Here is a 15,730-nt window from a genome sequence, read left to right as displayed (position 1 = left end):
TAAGTTCACCTGGAAAAATAGCAGCGAGTTTCTCCTCGGCTGGATTATTATTTTTGGCATCCACCTGCCCCTCTGTGGCCTGTGCAGACAGATTGTGCTCTGTGGAGGAGGGTCTTTAGACCATGAAATACATCCATGGTCCTGAGAACCACAGAACAAACAACCCTTCTGCTTAATGTCACCCTCTGCACCTGACTACAGAGACTCAAATTCTAGAACGTTCTGTTCTCTAGTTGCTAGTCTCATGGTAACTGTGGGGCAGGGATAAACTCTCGCCTACAGAAGGGAAGGCTGCTCTGTGTAGATTACAAGGAGGTACACAACCCAGCTGGGTTATCAGACGCAGCAGCAGCAGCATGAGGGCTTCTGTACAAACCTCGGCCTCCTCCTTGCAGGCAATGTCTCATCCTGAGTCCCCAGCTCCCTGGAGGCCACAGCTGCTGGTCTGGATGCTCAGAAGCCTAGTGCAAGGTGGGGTTGCTGCCAGTACTTCCCCCTAAGCTCGGGGCCGGGTGTCACCACCACCAGAACCCACTTTGGCTTCTAGAGCGCATCTGATCTATTTAGTATCTTCTGAGGCCTACTCCCTTGTCAGTCTGCATCTGGACCTGCACATAGCAATTTATTCTGAGGGGTCAGGCCTGGCTTAGGGAAACCCTGTTGCTGGCTGTGGGCTACTGTTACCAGCAGACAAAGAGGGAAAACATGGGGTTGGTGGTGCCCAGACTCCTTTCCTGCAGGGCTCTCTGCATTCCAAACTGGAACCCTACTTATTGTTTAGCATCCAACTTGGAACACAGGTTTTTCAGACTGGAGTTCTCGGGAACAATGGCTGGTACAATGTAGGAAGAAGGAAAAAGAACTGAATTTATTTCATATCCACTCACAAAACTAACATAAAAAAATAAATAAATCACAGCTCCCGGACCAGAATAAATGAGCCCAACCACTTTGATTGACAGATCTACCATCCTGTCTGAAGTAGGCTTAGCAGTTCTAGCAAGGAAGCCTTTGGTCTCCTGTCTGTTAAGCGGGAATGTCCCCATGTAACTCAATGTTGTTCCAAAGTGCCACAATGCTTCCTCTTACACACACACACACACACACACACACACACACACACACAAGGAAGAGAGGGCGCATGCACACAAGTGACATGTAACCAGATGAGACTGTCATCTGCATTTATCACCACAAAGCTTTACAGTCTGATGTGAACTCTGTCCTGCGCGCGATTCACCATCCTCTCCCCTCACCCCAAACTGGTCGTTTGGGAACACACACCATCACAGCCACACAAAATCAACGTGCAAATAGTACACCGTACACACCGTACACACTCTCAAAAGAAAAGGGCTTCTTATCGCTTACCTGCGAGGGTCATGAACTTCCACGGAAAACTTCTTTTCCCTGAAATACAGATTCTCCAACTGCCTCCATTGGAATATCTGGACGGAAAACAACGCAGTTTAAATTCAGGAGTAGTTAAGTTCCAGGGTCGCGCTGTCCCTTCCTCGCTGATTAACCTTTCAACAGCGGAGTCTCCTTATCAAGGCTGAAACCTTAGTTGTTGGTGCCTCCTCCCGGGAGCCCGCCTACTACTAGAGCTTGAAACACACACACAGTAGGTGTGGATTTTTCCCTGCAGGTTCCTTAACAGACGCAAAAACGAGTTCCTTTTCAAGTTGGTTCCCCTTCGGCTCCAGCCTTTGTGGAGTTCTCCAAGACAGTCCCCAGCTCTGCAGACTTTTCCCTCCAAGAAGAGGGAGCGGAGGTGGGGGCGGGGAGCCGAGGGGGAGGGAGGAGAGGAGGCTCGGAGCCGGGAACGCGGCGGCGCTCAGGAGGGAGCGGTAGCCATCTGTGCACGCGGAGGGCTGAGCAGCGCTTCCTCCCCTCGAGTGCTGAAATGGGAAGGCGTTCAAATTCCCAGCCTCCCTTCGGGACTCCACTTCCTGCCGCTAAAGTGTAAGAGCCTCAGACATCCTCGCTCGCTGGAGGGCGGAGGCTGTGCGACCATAGTTGGGGGCAGGCAAGTCATGATCACAGTGCGTGTTTGTAATTCTTTTTTTTTTTTTTTTCCAGCACAAAGCGGGGTGGGGGAGCAAGGGTTCTGTCCGGCGGGGACACCGAATCGTGCTGTGGCACTGACAGAACAAGGGAACCCCAGGAGCCAAAGTAGCCGATCTTGGGGTTGGGAGGCAATTAGAGCCGCTTCCGATTGTTCTAGGAGTGGGGTGGCTTTTTCTGGGTGAAAGTGAAAGTTACTTAGCGGTCTGGGGAATGTCACCAGGGGCTAAAGCTCAGCGTACACGAGTGAGTTTGCATTTATTTTATTCACGCAGCTCCCATCTCCTTCTATACGCTTAGAATGTGAGTTTGCTTTGTAAAGCAAGGGGTCTGGTCTTTCCCTGAGAAAATGACTGATTCTTCTCTGGAATCCCCCTTTTTCCACCTCGTGTGGCCGCACAGGCACGGTTTTTTAGGTTTTGTTCCAGACGGAGTTCCCAGCTCTCTTACGGCATCCACCTTTCACACACAAAGGCCATTTCCCTCTATTCCTTGAGACCTGTTTTTCTCCGGGCCCACGATGTTTACCACCCAAGTAAAACCGGGCTGCAATTAAAACTGGTTTCTAGAGAGGCTGCATTCTTTTGGCTTCCCGCTCTCCTCTACGGAATTCTAAGTGCTCCGAAGTCTTGGTCCATCCTGTCTCAGTAGGTTTTTTTTTTTTTTTTTTTTTTTGGTCACTTAAAACACACAGAACTATGTCTCAGCCAGTGGGCGCCCTGCCACCACGAGTCCCTCAGTGTAGACACTTTGAGTCTGATACCTACACGCTGGGTATACCTTAACTAAACTTCACCGAAGCCATAGAACTACTGGACTCTACTATGACCTTGGCTTTATGCGTAGCTTGTCATACTGTACCACGCTATGGCAAGACACTGAGGCTTTGGAGTCTGAAGCTTCTGTTTAAATCCAGGCCCCCTTCCTTCCAAGTTGTAATTCAGCTCCAGACCAATCTTATCCCTAGCAGGTTCTAGGTAGGCTCAGGCTGGGCAATGGAGGAGAAATAAGTACTTAACAGACATGGTCTCCTGGTCGTGGATCTCTTAGAGCCTCCAGATCCTGTGGATCTCACTGTGGTTTACACTCCTAGAGCTTCCAGATGCTGGCAAAAAGAGAGAGTGTAACTGCAGAACCACCTGAGTACTTAAATCTCCCAGGTCTTGGCTTGGAGCTTAAAAAATTAGATTATGCGTGTGCTAGAAATCTTACAGTCAGGATAAAGGCTTATTCTCCCCCTTACCCCAAAAGAAAAGGTTGTCCTTCTTAGACCCTACCCTATACCAACCCTAACCAAGCAAAGTAGGCCCCTGTACAGGGCTGGCTTTATGGATGTGTGTGACACAAGTGCCCCTCGCTCAAGAGGGTCATGCGCTTGCTGTTGACATCTTGAAATTTCCAATGTGTTTTTTATCTTTCTGGCGTGGGCCCTGCAAATGATATAGCCGGTCCTGGTCTCGGTCACATGAAGTAGGGGATGGGAGTTAAGGGCCCGGCTGGTATCTGATGTACAGACCAGGGAAGGTAGACCCCTCCCCGGGAGGAAAGGAAGCTACACCTGGCACGAACTGACGGACGCTCAGGAGAAAGCCACACTTGTGCATGTCTTAAGGAAGCGCCTCCAGGCCTGATAAAGAATCCTGGAGCACCCCTCAGAGGGTCGGTTTCCTGGCAACGCCTCCTTCCCCGGCTCCTTGCAAAAAATATAAAACACAAACCATGCCTTTCCTCTAAGTGGTCCCCGATGCTGTGCAGTGTGGAGATCCGTGAGTTTGCCAAAGGGCGCAAACAAAACCATCTGGGTTTGCTGCCGCCTCTCTTTAGTTAGCTGCAGCCTGGCTCTTTAGCCAGGGTGGCGGTCCAGGGAAAGGGGCGGGGCTTCTGCGTCAGGGCTGCTCTGAGGGGTGAACAGCAGAGACCGGGCTCTCCGTGTGTGTCCATGGGGTGATGTATTTTCTGTAGAAAAATTTTTCGTAGCTGGGACCAAACAGTGCATTCCCTGATAGCTGTTTTAGCACAACTTTATTTTGGTTTTTATTTTGCAAATTAAATACCGGGAAGGAAAGCCAGGAGTCAGGGGCAGTGGGGGGCGGGGCGGGTGAGGTGGGGAGGGCCCGTGGGAAGTTTTCATAGATCATATAGCTTCTTGGGGACGTAGGAAGAATCCCGCAGAAATGGGTGAGGATATGCACACAAGCAACAATACTGGCTACTGATTTTTTTTTTTTTCCTCACGTAGGAGAGGGGTGGAGCTAGGGAGCCAGCGAGGTTGGGGGTGGCGGGAATTGGAGGACTGAAGGGATGGAGAAGGCAGAGACAGCTGCTGCTGGCATTAAAGGCTGGATGTCATTTAAGCTAAAGGCACTATGCTCTTCATGGGGGTCTGGGACATTTTTGTTCACATGACGGTAGAGCCCCTGGTCGCTCAACACTCAGTTTTCAGACTGGCATGGTAAAGCAAACAAACAAAAAAACAGAAACAAAACATAACCAACCAACCAACCAAGAAACACAATATGGGACAAAGCAAGGGAAGACGCCTAGTTTCACGTCCTCCTGTGAATAGCGAGGGATGAACTATTACTATGCCGGTACTGCATCATTCCTGGGGTGCACTCAGGAGGAGCCTCCATGACCTGGTTTTCAGAAAAGCCAACCCATCCCTGCCACCATGTAAAGTCATCACCGTGAGTTGGAACCCTACTTAAAGGCACACCAGACAGTTGGTAGCCATGGCAAAGACTGGGCTAGCTCCCTAAGGGCTTCAGCTACTTCAATGCCCAACCATCTAACTAGAAGCGCAACTATGTAGTCCTCGCAATAGTCAGAGTTTCTACTGATCGATACTTGTTAAATCAAGGCAGTTTGGCCTGGCATCTCCACAAATCCCCACACTTTTGTTTTGTTGCCCCTCCCTGCCTTCCGTGAAGAAAAATTGTGAGTTTTCTCGGGATGGGGGGGTGGGGGGGAGGTTGGAGGAGAAGAAACAAGGCATACAGAAATGAGGGGAAAGTGCCTAGGGCCACACAACCAGAAACAGAAGTCAAGGGCACCTGGTCCATTACTCCAACCACTAACTATGCAGCCTTCCCCCAGGAGGCCACCAATTAGTGAGAACAGCTCTCACTCGCTAATGCGTGGTTAACTTTACAAGGGGAGTGCTTTTTCACAAATGAGCAACAATGTGCCTTCGAGAAGGCTGCTCCCAACCAAGTTTGTTCTCTCCTACATGATCTCTGTTTCTCTTCCACACTGTAAATAATAATAATAATAATAATAATAATAATAATAATAATAATAATAATAATACATGTTTCTTTCTTTTCTTGTAGTGCTACCTTCATCCGGGCTCTATAAAGCGTCTGCCTCAATACTCAGCAGCTTCAGCCAGAGACTGAGAGACAATAAATGCCATGGTTGACAATGGGCCGGGTGACAGGAGCTTACATGGGGAATAAAGGGTTAAGAGGCCGCCTAACATGGTGGCTCTTGCTTGTGAGCCCAGAAGGCTGCAGCAAGAGGATCAGCCTCAGATCCATATCAAGACCCTGTCTCTAATAGTAAGGATTGCAGAAGTAGTAATGAGTTATGAGATCTCCAAAATTTAGAGAAACCATCAGGAAGGGCTTTTACTAAAATGGTGTTTGCTGCCATCATTGGAACCCTAAGGGTTCCGGATAAGGACTCTCAGCCTTTGACCTTGCCTTCCTATGGTCTCAGGTCCTCTACTGTCCCATTCTGGTCCCAAGTGTCCTCATGTATAAAACCAAGAAGGGAAATATTTAACCACAGAGAGAGCAAAGTGTCTAATAACTATTGTTTTTGTGCCCCGAATGTGACAGGGTGCTCTGTGAAACCGTAATGAGCAGGGGGGCCTCCTGGGCCCTGGCTCCTATTAGCCTATTAGGTCCACACATCCTGTGAGTGGCTGAGGCTGGGGCTGAGGAAGAGGCCTCGGCTCCACTGGACTTCCTCTCCAGCCAGCACTTAAAAGCGCTGTGGGATGGCATGTAGAGTAGCAGCAGGCAGGCTGTCAGGAGGGCGTAGAAATAACGACTTGAGAGGAAGCTCGGCCTAATGGCTCTGATTCTTGACCAGTACTTTAGGGAGCCTTGTCTTCCTCCTGCCCCCGAGGCTGAGTCATAGAGCCCCTAAATGACCTCCCTCTGAGTAACTTCCTGCTTCATCCAGAGGGACCATTATACAGGATCCAGTCAGCCATCTGGGTCTCTTCCCAGAGGAAGGTGCTCTGGTGAAGAGAGACCAAGAGAGGTGCCAGAGGTTAAGCATGTGATTGATGGTGGGCCCCGGGCTTGTGACTTCTTGTCCTGGTCTTTTTCTATTGTGCCACAGAGCCACAATGACAAGAGCCCCAAAGAGCAAGAACAAAGACACTTCAGGCCCTTCAGGAGACCAGTTCTGGCCATCCGATGGGACATAATGCTGTACATATTTCCAAACACGTGAACGTTCTCAAACAGAATGGCACAGACAGGAATAGTCTCTAAGCCCAGAACAGAACAGACAGACAAACAGACAAACAAACAAAAAAATCCACTTCCTAATTTCACTTCTGCTTTTTCCTGAGACACTACCACACATGATTCCCTGGGTTTTATCTTTATGTTGGGCACATAAAAATGAGGTGTCAAATGGAGCTGCCACAGAAAAGTCCCAATGCTGTGCATGCAGGGGATTTGGTCACGTGCATCCAGGGAAGAGTTATGGGGACAACAGAAACAGACATTTAAATGAGGAAGAACAGTTGGGACCTTGTGTCCATTTTAAACGCTTCCGTAAGTGTCCGCTATGTTTTAGTTTATTTATAAAGAGAAGCACAGGTGTTGTGGTTTAGGTCGGCCACAGATCGCCATCTAATCTAAACTCGTTCATCCATTCACATTTGTGGATGTCCCCTTGGTACTGGCTGTACTGCTAGGCAAGAGGAATATGATATCTAACATGTATTTCTGCAGCTACCCCTCCACCCCACCATGTCTGCATCTGCTTTTCTTTCTGCCCAGGGGTTGAAAATATTTGAAAAAAAATTATATGTACTGAATACAGACTGTTTTCTATCTTGTCATGATTCCCAAATTGATATCATACCGTAACTACTTCCACAGCATTTCCAGTGTATTAGGCATTGCAAATCTGAGAGATGTGAGTTAGGGTTTTTGGGAACCTGAACATGTTGGCTTACGTCCTAGCACTCAAGGGGCTGAGGCAGAAGGATTGCTGCCAGTTTGAATCCAGATTAGGATGCATAGTGTAGTGAGTCCCAGCCAGTCTGGGTTAAACAGTGAAACCCTGCTTCCAGAATTTAAGGAAATGGAGGTATAGAGCCCGTCATAATGGATCATAGGCAAATTCTGCATCATTTTATGTACGGGGTTTACCGACCCAAGGCTCTGGAACTAACCGATCTCCATGGACAATGAAGGCCGGCTTCCATTGTTACTCTCGGGTCACACTCCATCAGCAAAGGAATTCAGGGTAGGAACTCAAAGCAGGAATCTTGAGTAGAAGCCATGGGAGAAGGCTGCCTACTGGCTCCCCACTGCCTTCCCCCACTAACAGGACCACGTTCCCGGGGATGGGGGGAGAGCACTGCCCATAAGGATCTAGGCTCTTCCCCACCCACCACTGATCAAGAAAATGCTCCACAGGTCACCTTGCACACTAGTCTGACAGAGGTATTACTTTGCCGAGGTTCCCTATTCTCGGATGATTCTAGCTTAAGTCACGTGGACAAACAGCTAACCAACACAGAGACCAGTAGCCTCAGCCTGGTGTGGTCAAAGGTTCTCCCTTCAGGCCCTGAACTTGCAAAGCCTTCTAAATTCGAATCTCCAAAATGAGATACCCATTTATTCTGTGCATACGTAGGTCAGAGCGGGCATTGCAACTTTAAAGACCATCTCAGTGCCGTTCTCCTGGATTCTTAAAATGGAGTACCTCGTACTGAATACTTCCTACTAATCAGTAATACAGTGTTCATTAACAACAACAAAAAAAAGCAAACAACAAAAGCAAAACAAAAAGATAGACATTAGAAGCACAGGATCCAAAGCCATAGTCTCTACCAAGTATTTGCTGGCCTTGTATCTTTAGAAACTTAATTTCCTCGTGTCTTTATTCGTGTTTAGAACTAACACTATGAATAGCAACACTTGCCTATAGGGCTGCTGAATTAATGCATGAATACATCCAGAGCGCTTAACTTGGTGGCTGGAATCGCCCTCAGCATCCAGCAAGCACTCACTATTCTGATGTCTGTCCCTCGTCGCTCGTTACCCGCTACCGTCCCTCTTACTGTAAAACATAAAGGTTCTCGTTCTAGTTTTCTCATGAATCAGCTTCAAGTTTGCACACGTTTCCCTGAAAGATGATAATGTGTTACCAAGGCTATTAAAATACTTTCCTTACATGTTTTGCATGTATTCATTTGTGTGTGTGTGTGTGTGTGACCATGCATGTGTAGGGGAGTCAGAGGACAAATTGTAGGAGTCGTTTCTCCTCTTCTCCTATGTGGGTTCCAGAGATAGAACTCAGGTTATGAGACCCGGTGTCAAGTGCCGTTGCTCACTGAGCCATCTTACCCCCCCACCCTATATGTTATCTGTCTGACTGAAGCTTTTACACGGTAAGCACGAGCCTAGCCGAGGTGCTTCATTCTATTTGGGAAGAGTTTTGGATATTCTCTTTGAGCTTCTTTGTCCTAGACATGTCTAGCAGATTCCCTCACTCGCTGGTGTTTATGTAACTCTGTATCTATAACCCTATATCATCCCCATCACGTGAATCACCCACAGATTATATCTCTTTGTGATGTTAGGGATGCAACCCAGGCTTTGCACATGCTAGGCAAGCACTCTACCAAGCTACGACCCCAATCCCATTGCAAGTCTGACCAAAGACCATTTTGACCATTTTTCTGCCGTGACCTCTAATCTCAGGATATTTGATGTGAAAAATCAAACGTTCTCCTATAAAAGAGCTTAACTTTCATCAGTAAGGTTAGGTACCACAGCAACCAAATTTGGCCCTTCCAAGTTAACAAACTATGACGACAGGCAGTGGACGGAGGGCACATGCCCTCCATACCTCGTTCAGCGTTCACAAGCATCTATTTTCTCTTGCATACCCAGCTGCAAGAACAACGGCTAATTTTTCTCCACAGCCGGATCTAATGGACTCAGTATGTTTTTTCCAGTCAGGTCTCCCCTCCCCCACGTCACTGTCAGACACCAGGAACTCCAAGCTTAATATGGTTAACCCAGCGACAGATGCCCAGAGCACCAAGTGTGGACCTTTTAATGGCTGGCCTCTTTTTAACCCATCAAAAACCTTTTAGTTTCATTTGGCTTAAGAATCATTAAGAAGAGAGAGAAAGAGGCCAGTGAATCCTTAACAGAGCCCAGAGAGAAACAGGTCACTTGATTCCTCCCACTACATTTGATTTCTTTTTGTCTTCTTTCCCTGAGGATCTGTCTTTAGATGATTTTTTCCCTCTCCACATCAGCCTTTTCTTGCAGAAAGAGTTTATCACGGAGCTTTGGCAAGGATGAATACCTTCAGGAGGCACTGCACTGTGTTTTCCTTTCTCTTCCAGACGTAATTACAACCACCACCCCCACTGTCCCACCCCCACCCTCTATTCCCACAGTGTGCCTCTGGGAATCAGGGGAATAAGTGTTGAATGGGGTCAGTGCCTGGGGTTTTATAACATCTAGTTTAACTGGATTTCCTCGATTTGAGCACTATGCCCCAGTACTTAGTGGCCTAACCTCTCGGCACATCAGTTCCTCCTTTAAAAAGACTTCCTTCAGTAGGAAGGATGGTCAATCACTATTGTGAACCTGGTTGGATTTAGAGTCACCTAGGAGACACAGCTCTTGGCATGTCTCCAGGGGAGTTAATTAACCAAGTTTGCCCACCCTAAATGTGCCCGCCACAGTTCCTCCAGCTGGAGTCCCCAGTGATAGATAAAATGAGAAAGAACTGAGTACCAGTGGTCCTCTCTGGGACTTTCCTGAGAATTAGACACAATGTAACCAGTTAGCTTGCGCTCCTGCTGCTAGGCTTAAACTGTGAGGCAAAGTAAAGCCTTCCTTCTTCAAGTTGCCTTTATAACAAAGGGAAGAGTAACTGATCCTGGATGAGAAAAGATCGGGGATGACTAAGCTTAAACGGGAATACTTGGTCCATGTCCTGAGAAAATCGTAAGGGGCCTTTTTACTTGCTTTGTCGAAGACATTTGATGAACTAAAGTGTTTATTTCATGTAGTGTTTGAGTCCTTTGGAGGACAGGGTAGGTGTGGAAAAAGTTGTATGTTTCTATTTGTTTTTGAGGTGAGCCTGTCAGTTCTCTGGTACCTGGGCTCTCTGTCCAAGGCTGTGGCATCGTTTCAATATCCCCATCCCTCTTGTGGAGGTCATGTGACCCTGGGGAAAACGTAGATGGGCGGCAGAAGATGATGACAACAGATTCTGCAAGGGAGTCTAGCTACTCACTGGGAACTACGACTATGTTCAGTTTTAAAGTGATCCACCCTGTCACCTATATGGACTGAGAAGAAAAACAGCAAGGGAGCGGGGACCCTTTAAGGGCTATGAGTTAACAGTGACTTGTTTGTTCATTCACACCCCAGTGCTTTAAGAACTGCCCTTCTTGATGGTGGTGGTGGCGGGGGTTGGGGGGGCTGGGGGGGGGTGGCGTGTGGGGGGGAGGACAGGTCCTTCCTAAACTGGTTGAGCTGAGCTGATTTTGTTTGTTGGTTTATCCTGGTTGCCCCGGAACTCACTCTCTAGATCAGGCTGGCCTTGAACTCAGGGAAAGGTGTGCGCCACCACACCGAACATGACTTTATTTTATTGTCTTGAAACCTGTAGCCCGGGATGGGCTTGACGACTAATCCTTTCAAGGGCTGGGGTTACACTGTGCACCACTCTGCCCGGTTTTATGCAGTGTTAGTGAGAACTCTACCAACCGAGTCAATCCCTGGCTCCTCCCGACCTGGTTTAGGTGGGAATGGGAGGAAGACTCCTTACCCGCTGCTGAGAATTCAGGGGGAAGACCTGGACCTTTCCCCTTGGCCAGGGGATCTGCTTCAAGGCTGGTGTGCTGGTAGCAGGGCAGCAGGTCTTCGGCTTTCCTTCAAGCCAGCTAGAGGGTGAGCCCTTAGGGTCCTGCAGGCTGCCCAGCAGCCATACCTGTCACTGGCAGGAAGTAGGTAGCTTGGCCTGAGGTTTTTGCTACAAGATCTGCCCAACCAGCTTTTCTGAGGCATGCAAAGACCTGGGTGGAGCTGAGGTCCTGGTTTCAACTCCTTTATGGATCTCCCCTGCAGAAACGATGCCTTCTCCAGAAAGATGAGTTCTAGGAGTGAAGACTTCAACTCCCATATTCCCCTTGTTCCAGAATGACCGGTTCTAAGGTTCGAGCTCTGGTATCCCACTGCCACTCCTCCCCCAGGAGGAGTTCTGAAGTGGTCAGGCCAGTGGGAAGATCTCCTGAAGTTACAGGAGGAGGGGTTGGGGAGAGCAGAGGAAAACAAGAGGGCGTGCTCAGCACCCTACCCTGAGCTACATCCCCTCGTCATGGCTGCTCTGGGCACTCCAGGCTTTCCAGTCACGGCCTGGGGTAGTTCTCCGGGATAGCTCTACCCACCCCTCTGCCCTTTCATCAGCAGCCCGTGCTGCAGCTGCCCTTTGACTCAGATGTCTCCACTACACTCAAGCTTCGGGAATGCACATCACTTGAGGAAAGTCAGTCAGTCACCTGCTACTCAGTAACTGTGGACCGACTGAGCGTGTGAGTGGAGAAAGGGTGTTGGGAAACGAGTTATGAGAAACCCAGCTGAGAGACGTGCAAGGTCGTGCAGATGGCACGTGACGGCAGCGTGCACTCCAGCTTGAATTCCGGCTACTTCCACAAAGAGAGGAACACCGATTGAGATAGGTGCTTCGTTAGAGGCACGCTTCCAGGGTTAGGAAGGTAACTCGATCAGGAAAGCATTCGGTGTGAAAGGATGGGGACCTGAGTTTGAGCCTCAGAACCTATGCATGGTGGCATGAACATACAAGAGGGAAGGCTCTGGGGTGTGCTAGTCAGCCAGCCTAGTTGAACGTGTAAGCCCCAGCCCAATGTTTCCAAAAGACAAGATGGAAGGCACCCGAGGAGCAACATTTAAGCTTCATCTGTAGACTCCAACCTCCATGTACACATGTACCCTATGCACAAGTATGTATACACATGGTCACCCTCCCTTAACTCTACATGGCCATGGGAGAGCGGCAGTTAGGCAGACCAAGAGGGGAGAATGGGTTCAAGAACTCACAGATCCCTGGACAGCTCTATTTATACGCAGTGTGATTCCACAAAGAACTAGGGGTGTCTATGTCTTAGTTAAGGTTTTACTGCTGTGAACAGACACCATGACCAAGGCAAGTCTTATAAAAGACAACCTTACAGGCTGGCTTACAGGTTCAGAGGTTCAGTCCCTTATCATCAAGGTAGGAACAGGGAACCATCCAGACAGTCATGGTTGGTGCAGGAGGAGCTGAGAGTTCTGCACCTTCATCTGAAGGCTGCTAGTGGAAGACTGACTTCCAGGCAGCTGGCATGAGGGTCCTAAGACCACACCACAGTGACACACCTACTCCAACAGGGCCACACCTTCTAATAGTGCCACTCCCTGGGCCAAGAACATACACAATGACAGTCCACCATCCCAGAACTCTGGAGTTCTAGTCCCGCATGGATCAAACAGCTTGTCTTGTGTAGAAACTGCCTCTGCCTGCTCAAGGTTCCTTCTCAGTACCATCTGGGCAGGGTGGATCCCAGCAATTCATTCCTGGCTGGTTAGCAGGATCTGTTGATGGTGGGCAGAATTGTAGCAATCGGGTTCTGGCTGTGCCGGGAGGTAGGTGCTGAACAGGTTTAACAGTTTTTGGGAAGGTCAGAGCACCTGGGTTTTCCCTTCCTGTGAACCACCCTGATTAAGAAAAATCTTTCCAGCAGTTCCTAGTTCATCAAAAGGAAGCTGCTATGATCTCTGATGATGGCTACCAGGGTTCAACGCCAGGATTTCCCAATCTAACACTTCCCGCTTCTGTGAAAGAGACAGAGAAGTGTCTGGTGTTCTGAAGGATCCCAGGAGTGCAGTCTGGACAACTAACAGCTACTAGCTCTCAATTTCTTTGGTCCAACAGACAAGAAATAAAGCCAAGTGAAAAGGAAGCCATTTTAAAATGCCCCCTTCCCGCTCTTCCCTCTTTCTTTTTACTTACAGATATAAACAATAAAAGGTTGTAGGCTCTCCTCTCCCTCCTCCCTTGCAAATGTTTCAGTGTTTCAGTGGACTGAGTGCCTGAGAGACCCTTCCCTGAGAGTTATCCAATTTATAATTAAGACCCGTAGGCTACTGTACACATCTATGTTAGGATCTCTTCAAAATCGGCACTGGATTGCAACACACTGCTGGATACTTTACTCCAAGTGCATTTCTCTCTTTCTCTTTTTTTTTCCCAAACAGGATCTTGTAACACAGCACTGATTGAGCCTGTGCTATGTAGTTCAAGTTGGCTTTAAACCCACAGCAATCCTCCTGCATCAGCCTCCTACGTTCCGGTATTATAATGTGTGCCCTCAAGCCTGGTGTTCGGTAGCTTTTATCTGTTTCGCCTTGGCTGTCCATCAGACACTGCATGAGGCAGCGATAGAAGTGCGTTTTCTTGAGGCAAGAGGTAAACAAGGAAGAAATTGGTTCACAACTTACAGGGCAGTCAGTCCAAGGACAACAGGCCCAGGGACAAATGTAAAACAAGCAGGCAGGGCTGGGGAAAGGTTGGCATCATTGCAAAAGTGGCCAGCTATAGGCTCTGTGAGGGACTGAGAAGATATTAACAACTGTATGCGTGTGTTGTGTGTGTGTGTGTGTGTGTGTGTGTGGTATACCAGTGCAGAAGGGGCTGAAGTAGCAGCCAAAGAATATTATTCTGCCATAAAAAAGGACAGACTACTGGTTTAAGGAGTTGATTCGTTTGAGATAATGAAGTGCAAACTGAGAGAGTAGGAGGACCCAAGTTCAGACCCCCAGCACCTATATTAAAAGTGGGGGTGGGGAGGAGGGCAAGACGGAAGGAGAAAGAATGAATGAATGCGTGCTAGTAATGTAGCTCATCGGCTCACGCTAGCCTATGTGCCTAGCTAGCATGGAGAAAGCCCAAGGTCTAAATGCACTGTACTGGAAAAATACACCTCGATAAAGTTAATTGCATAAAACCAGCCAGCAGCTCAAGTATAAAAGAGAGGCCCCTTTATTCTCAGCAGGACCTCTTTCCCATAAGCACCTTCCCTGGTTGTTGTGGGAAGCCCCTTCTCTCGTTTACTGGTGGGAATTTATGGGAGACAACTCACCTTCCCCAGCCCTTGAGCAACCACGGGTGCTTTGCGACTCTCTGCATCTCAGACCTTTCACTCTGCTGGTGAGAGACCTGGCCAGTGACCAGGTTTCTTTTTTAATGAGTTTCCAAATGTCAACCATAAACTCAATTATGTGATTAGGTACACACAGGTGCACAGGAAACTTGCTCAGCTGTGACTCCTCTGACTGCTGTCTAAGGTGGGGTTGGTGTTTGGTTTCCATCCAAACTCAAGACCTATGGAGCTCCGAGTCCGGGGCCCTCCTGGTGCTTGGCCCTCTCATTAAACGGCCAGAATAGAAAAAGCCATGACAACCAGCCTGGGTACACGCAGCAGGCACAGGGACATATAGACTAATAAAATGTCATTATGCAACTTCCAGATGGATCGAAGGGATTGCTTGAAAAGTTTAGGCACCAGAAGCACCTGTTGGATGTGCTGGAGAAGATAATCAGGCTGTTCAGTATCAGTTTCACTTGTCGTAGGTTTTGGTCTGCAGTGCCCCTGGCCACTGGATGTTAGAACTAAGGATAAGGTAAAACAGAGGTCTTGAGTGTGACTTCAAGACGAGCAGTCCTACATATGGGCCTTGAGATTTGACCACCAGGTAGGAGAGGCCACAAGCAGGGGCCAAGCGCTGGATAGAAAGGTCAGCAAGCAGGCTCAACAGGGTGACATGAGCCCTGGTTCTGACGCGGCGGCCTAATTATTACCTATTTAGCGACCCTTCTCCTTCTGAAATATGTTCTGGGATTGGATGCTTCCCCGAAGACAAACGTTGGCAACCATCTAGTGAGTCAAACTCATAGATTCGGGAAGCAGAAAGATGACTGCCAGAGGCTGTGGGGCTGGGGTTGGGGGGTGGGGAACGGGGCACTGCTACTGCAGTTAACGTTCCTGATCTGTGTTATAGAAAGCATTCTGAAGATGGGTTGCACCACACGGCCGAACACACGCAACCCTTCTGAGCTGTGCAGTGAAAGCTGTAACACTTGTGTTCTATGAACTGTTAGAATTTCAGAAACCAGGCTGGAGAGATGGCTCAGTGGTTAAGAACACCGACTGCTCTTCCTGAGGTCCTGAGTTCAAATCCCAGCAACCACATGGTGGCTCACAGCCATCTGTAGTGAGATCTGATGCCCTCTTCTGGTGTGTCTGAAGGCAGCTACAGTGTACTCATGTACAATAAATAAAATCTAAAAAAAAAAAAAAAGAATTTTGGAAACCTTACTG

At 48.5% G+C, this 15,730-nt stretch overlaps 1 protein-coding gene across 2 annotated transcripts in view; it reads right to left on the bottom strand.

Moving 5' to 3' along the window:
* Frmd4a (FERM domain containing 4A) overlaps positions 1–15,730 on the bottom strand; it is a 314,400-nt gene that overhangs the window by 51,251 nt on the left and 247,419 nt on the right. For both annotated transcript variants that reach the window (XM_032884487.1, XM_032884486.1), the window contains one exon: positions 1,372–1,448. In XM_032884487.1, the coding sequence (XP_032740378.1) occupies positions 1,372–1,448 (77 nt within the window). The remainder of the gene's footprint in view (positions 1–1,371; positions 1,449–15,730) is intronic.

The sequence above is a fragment of the Rattus rattus genome, chromosome 14 (assembly GCF_011064425.1).
Source record: "Rattus rattus isolate New Zealand chromosome 14, Rrattus_CSIRO_v1, whole genome shotgun sequence".
Lineage (NCBI taxonomy): Eukaryota > Metazoa > Chordata > Mammalia > Rodentia > Muridae > Rattus > Rattus rattus.
Note: the sequence above shows the minus strand (reverse complement) of the source record. Positions and strands in the feature narration are given on the sequence as shown.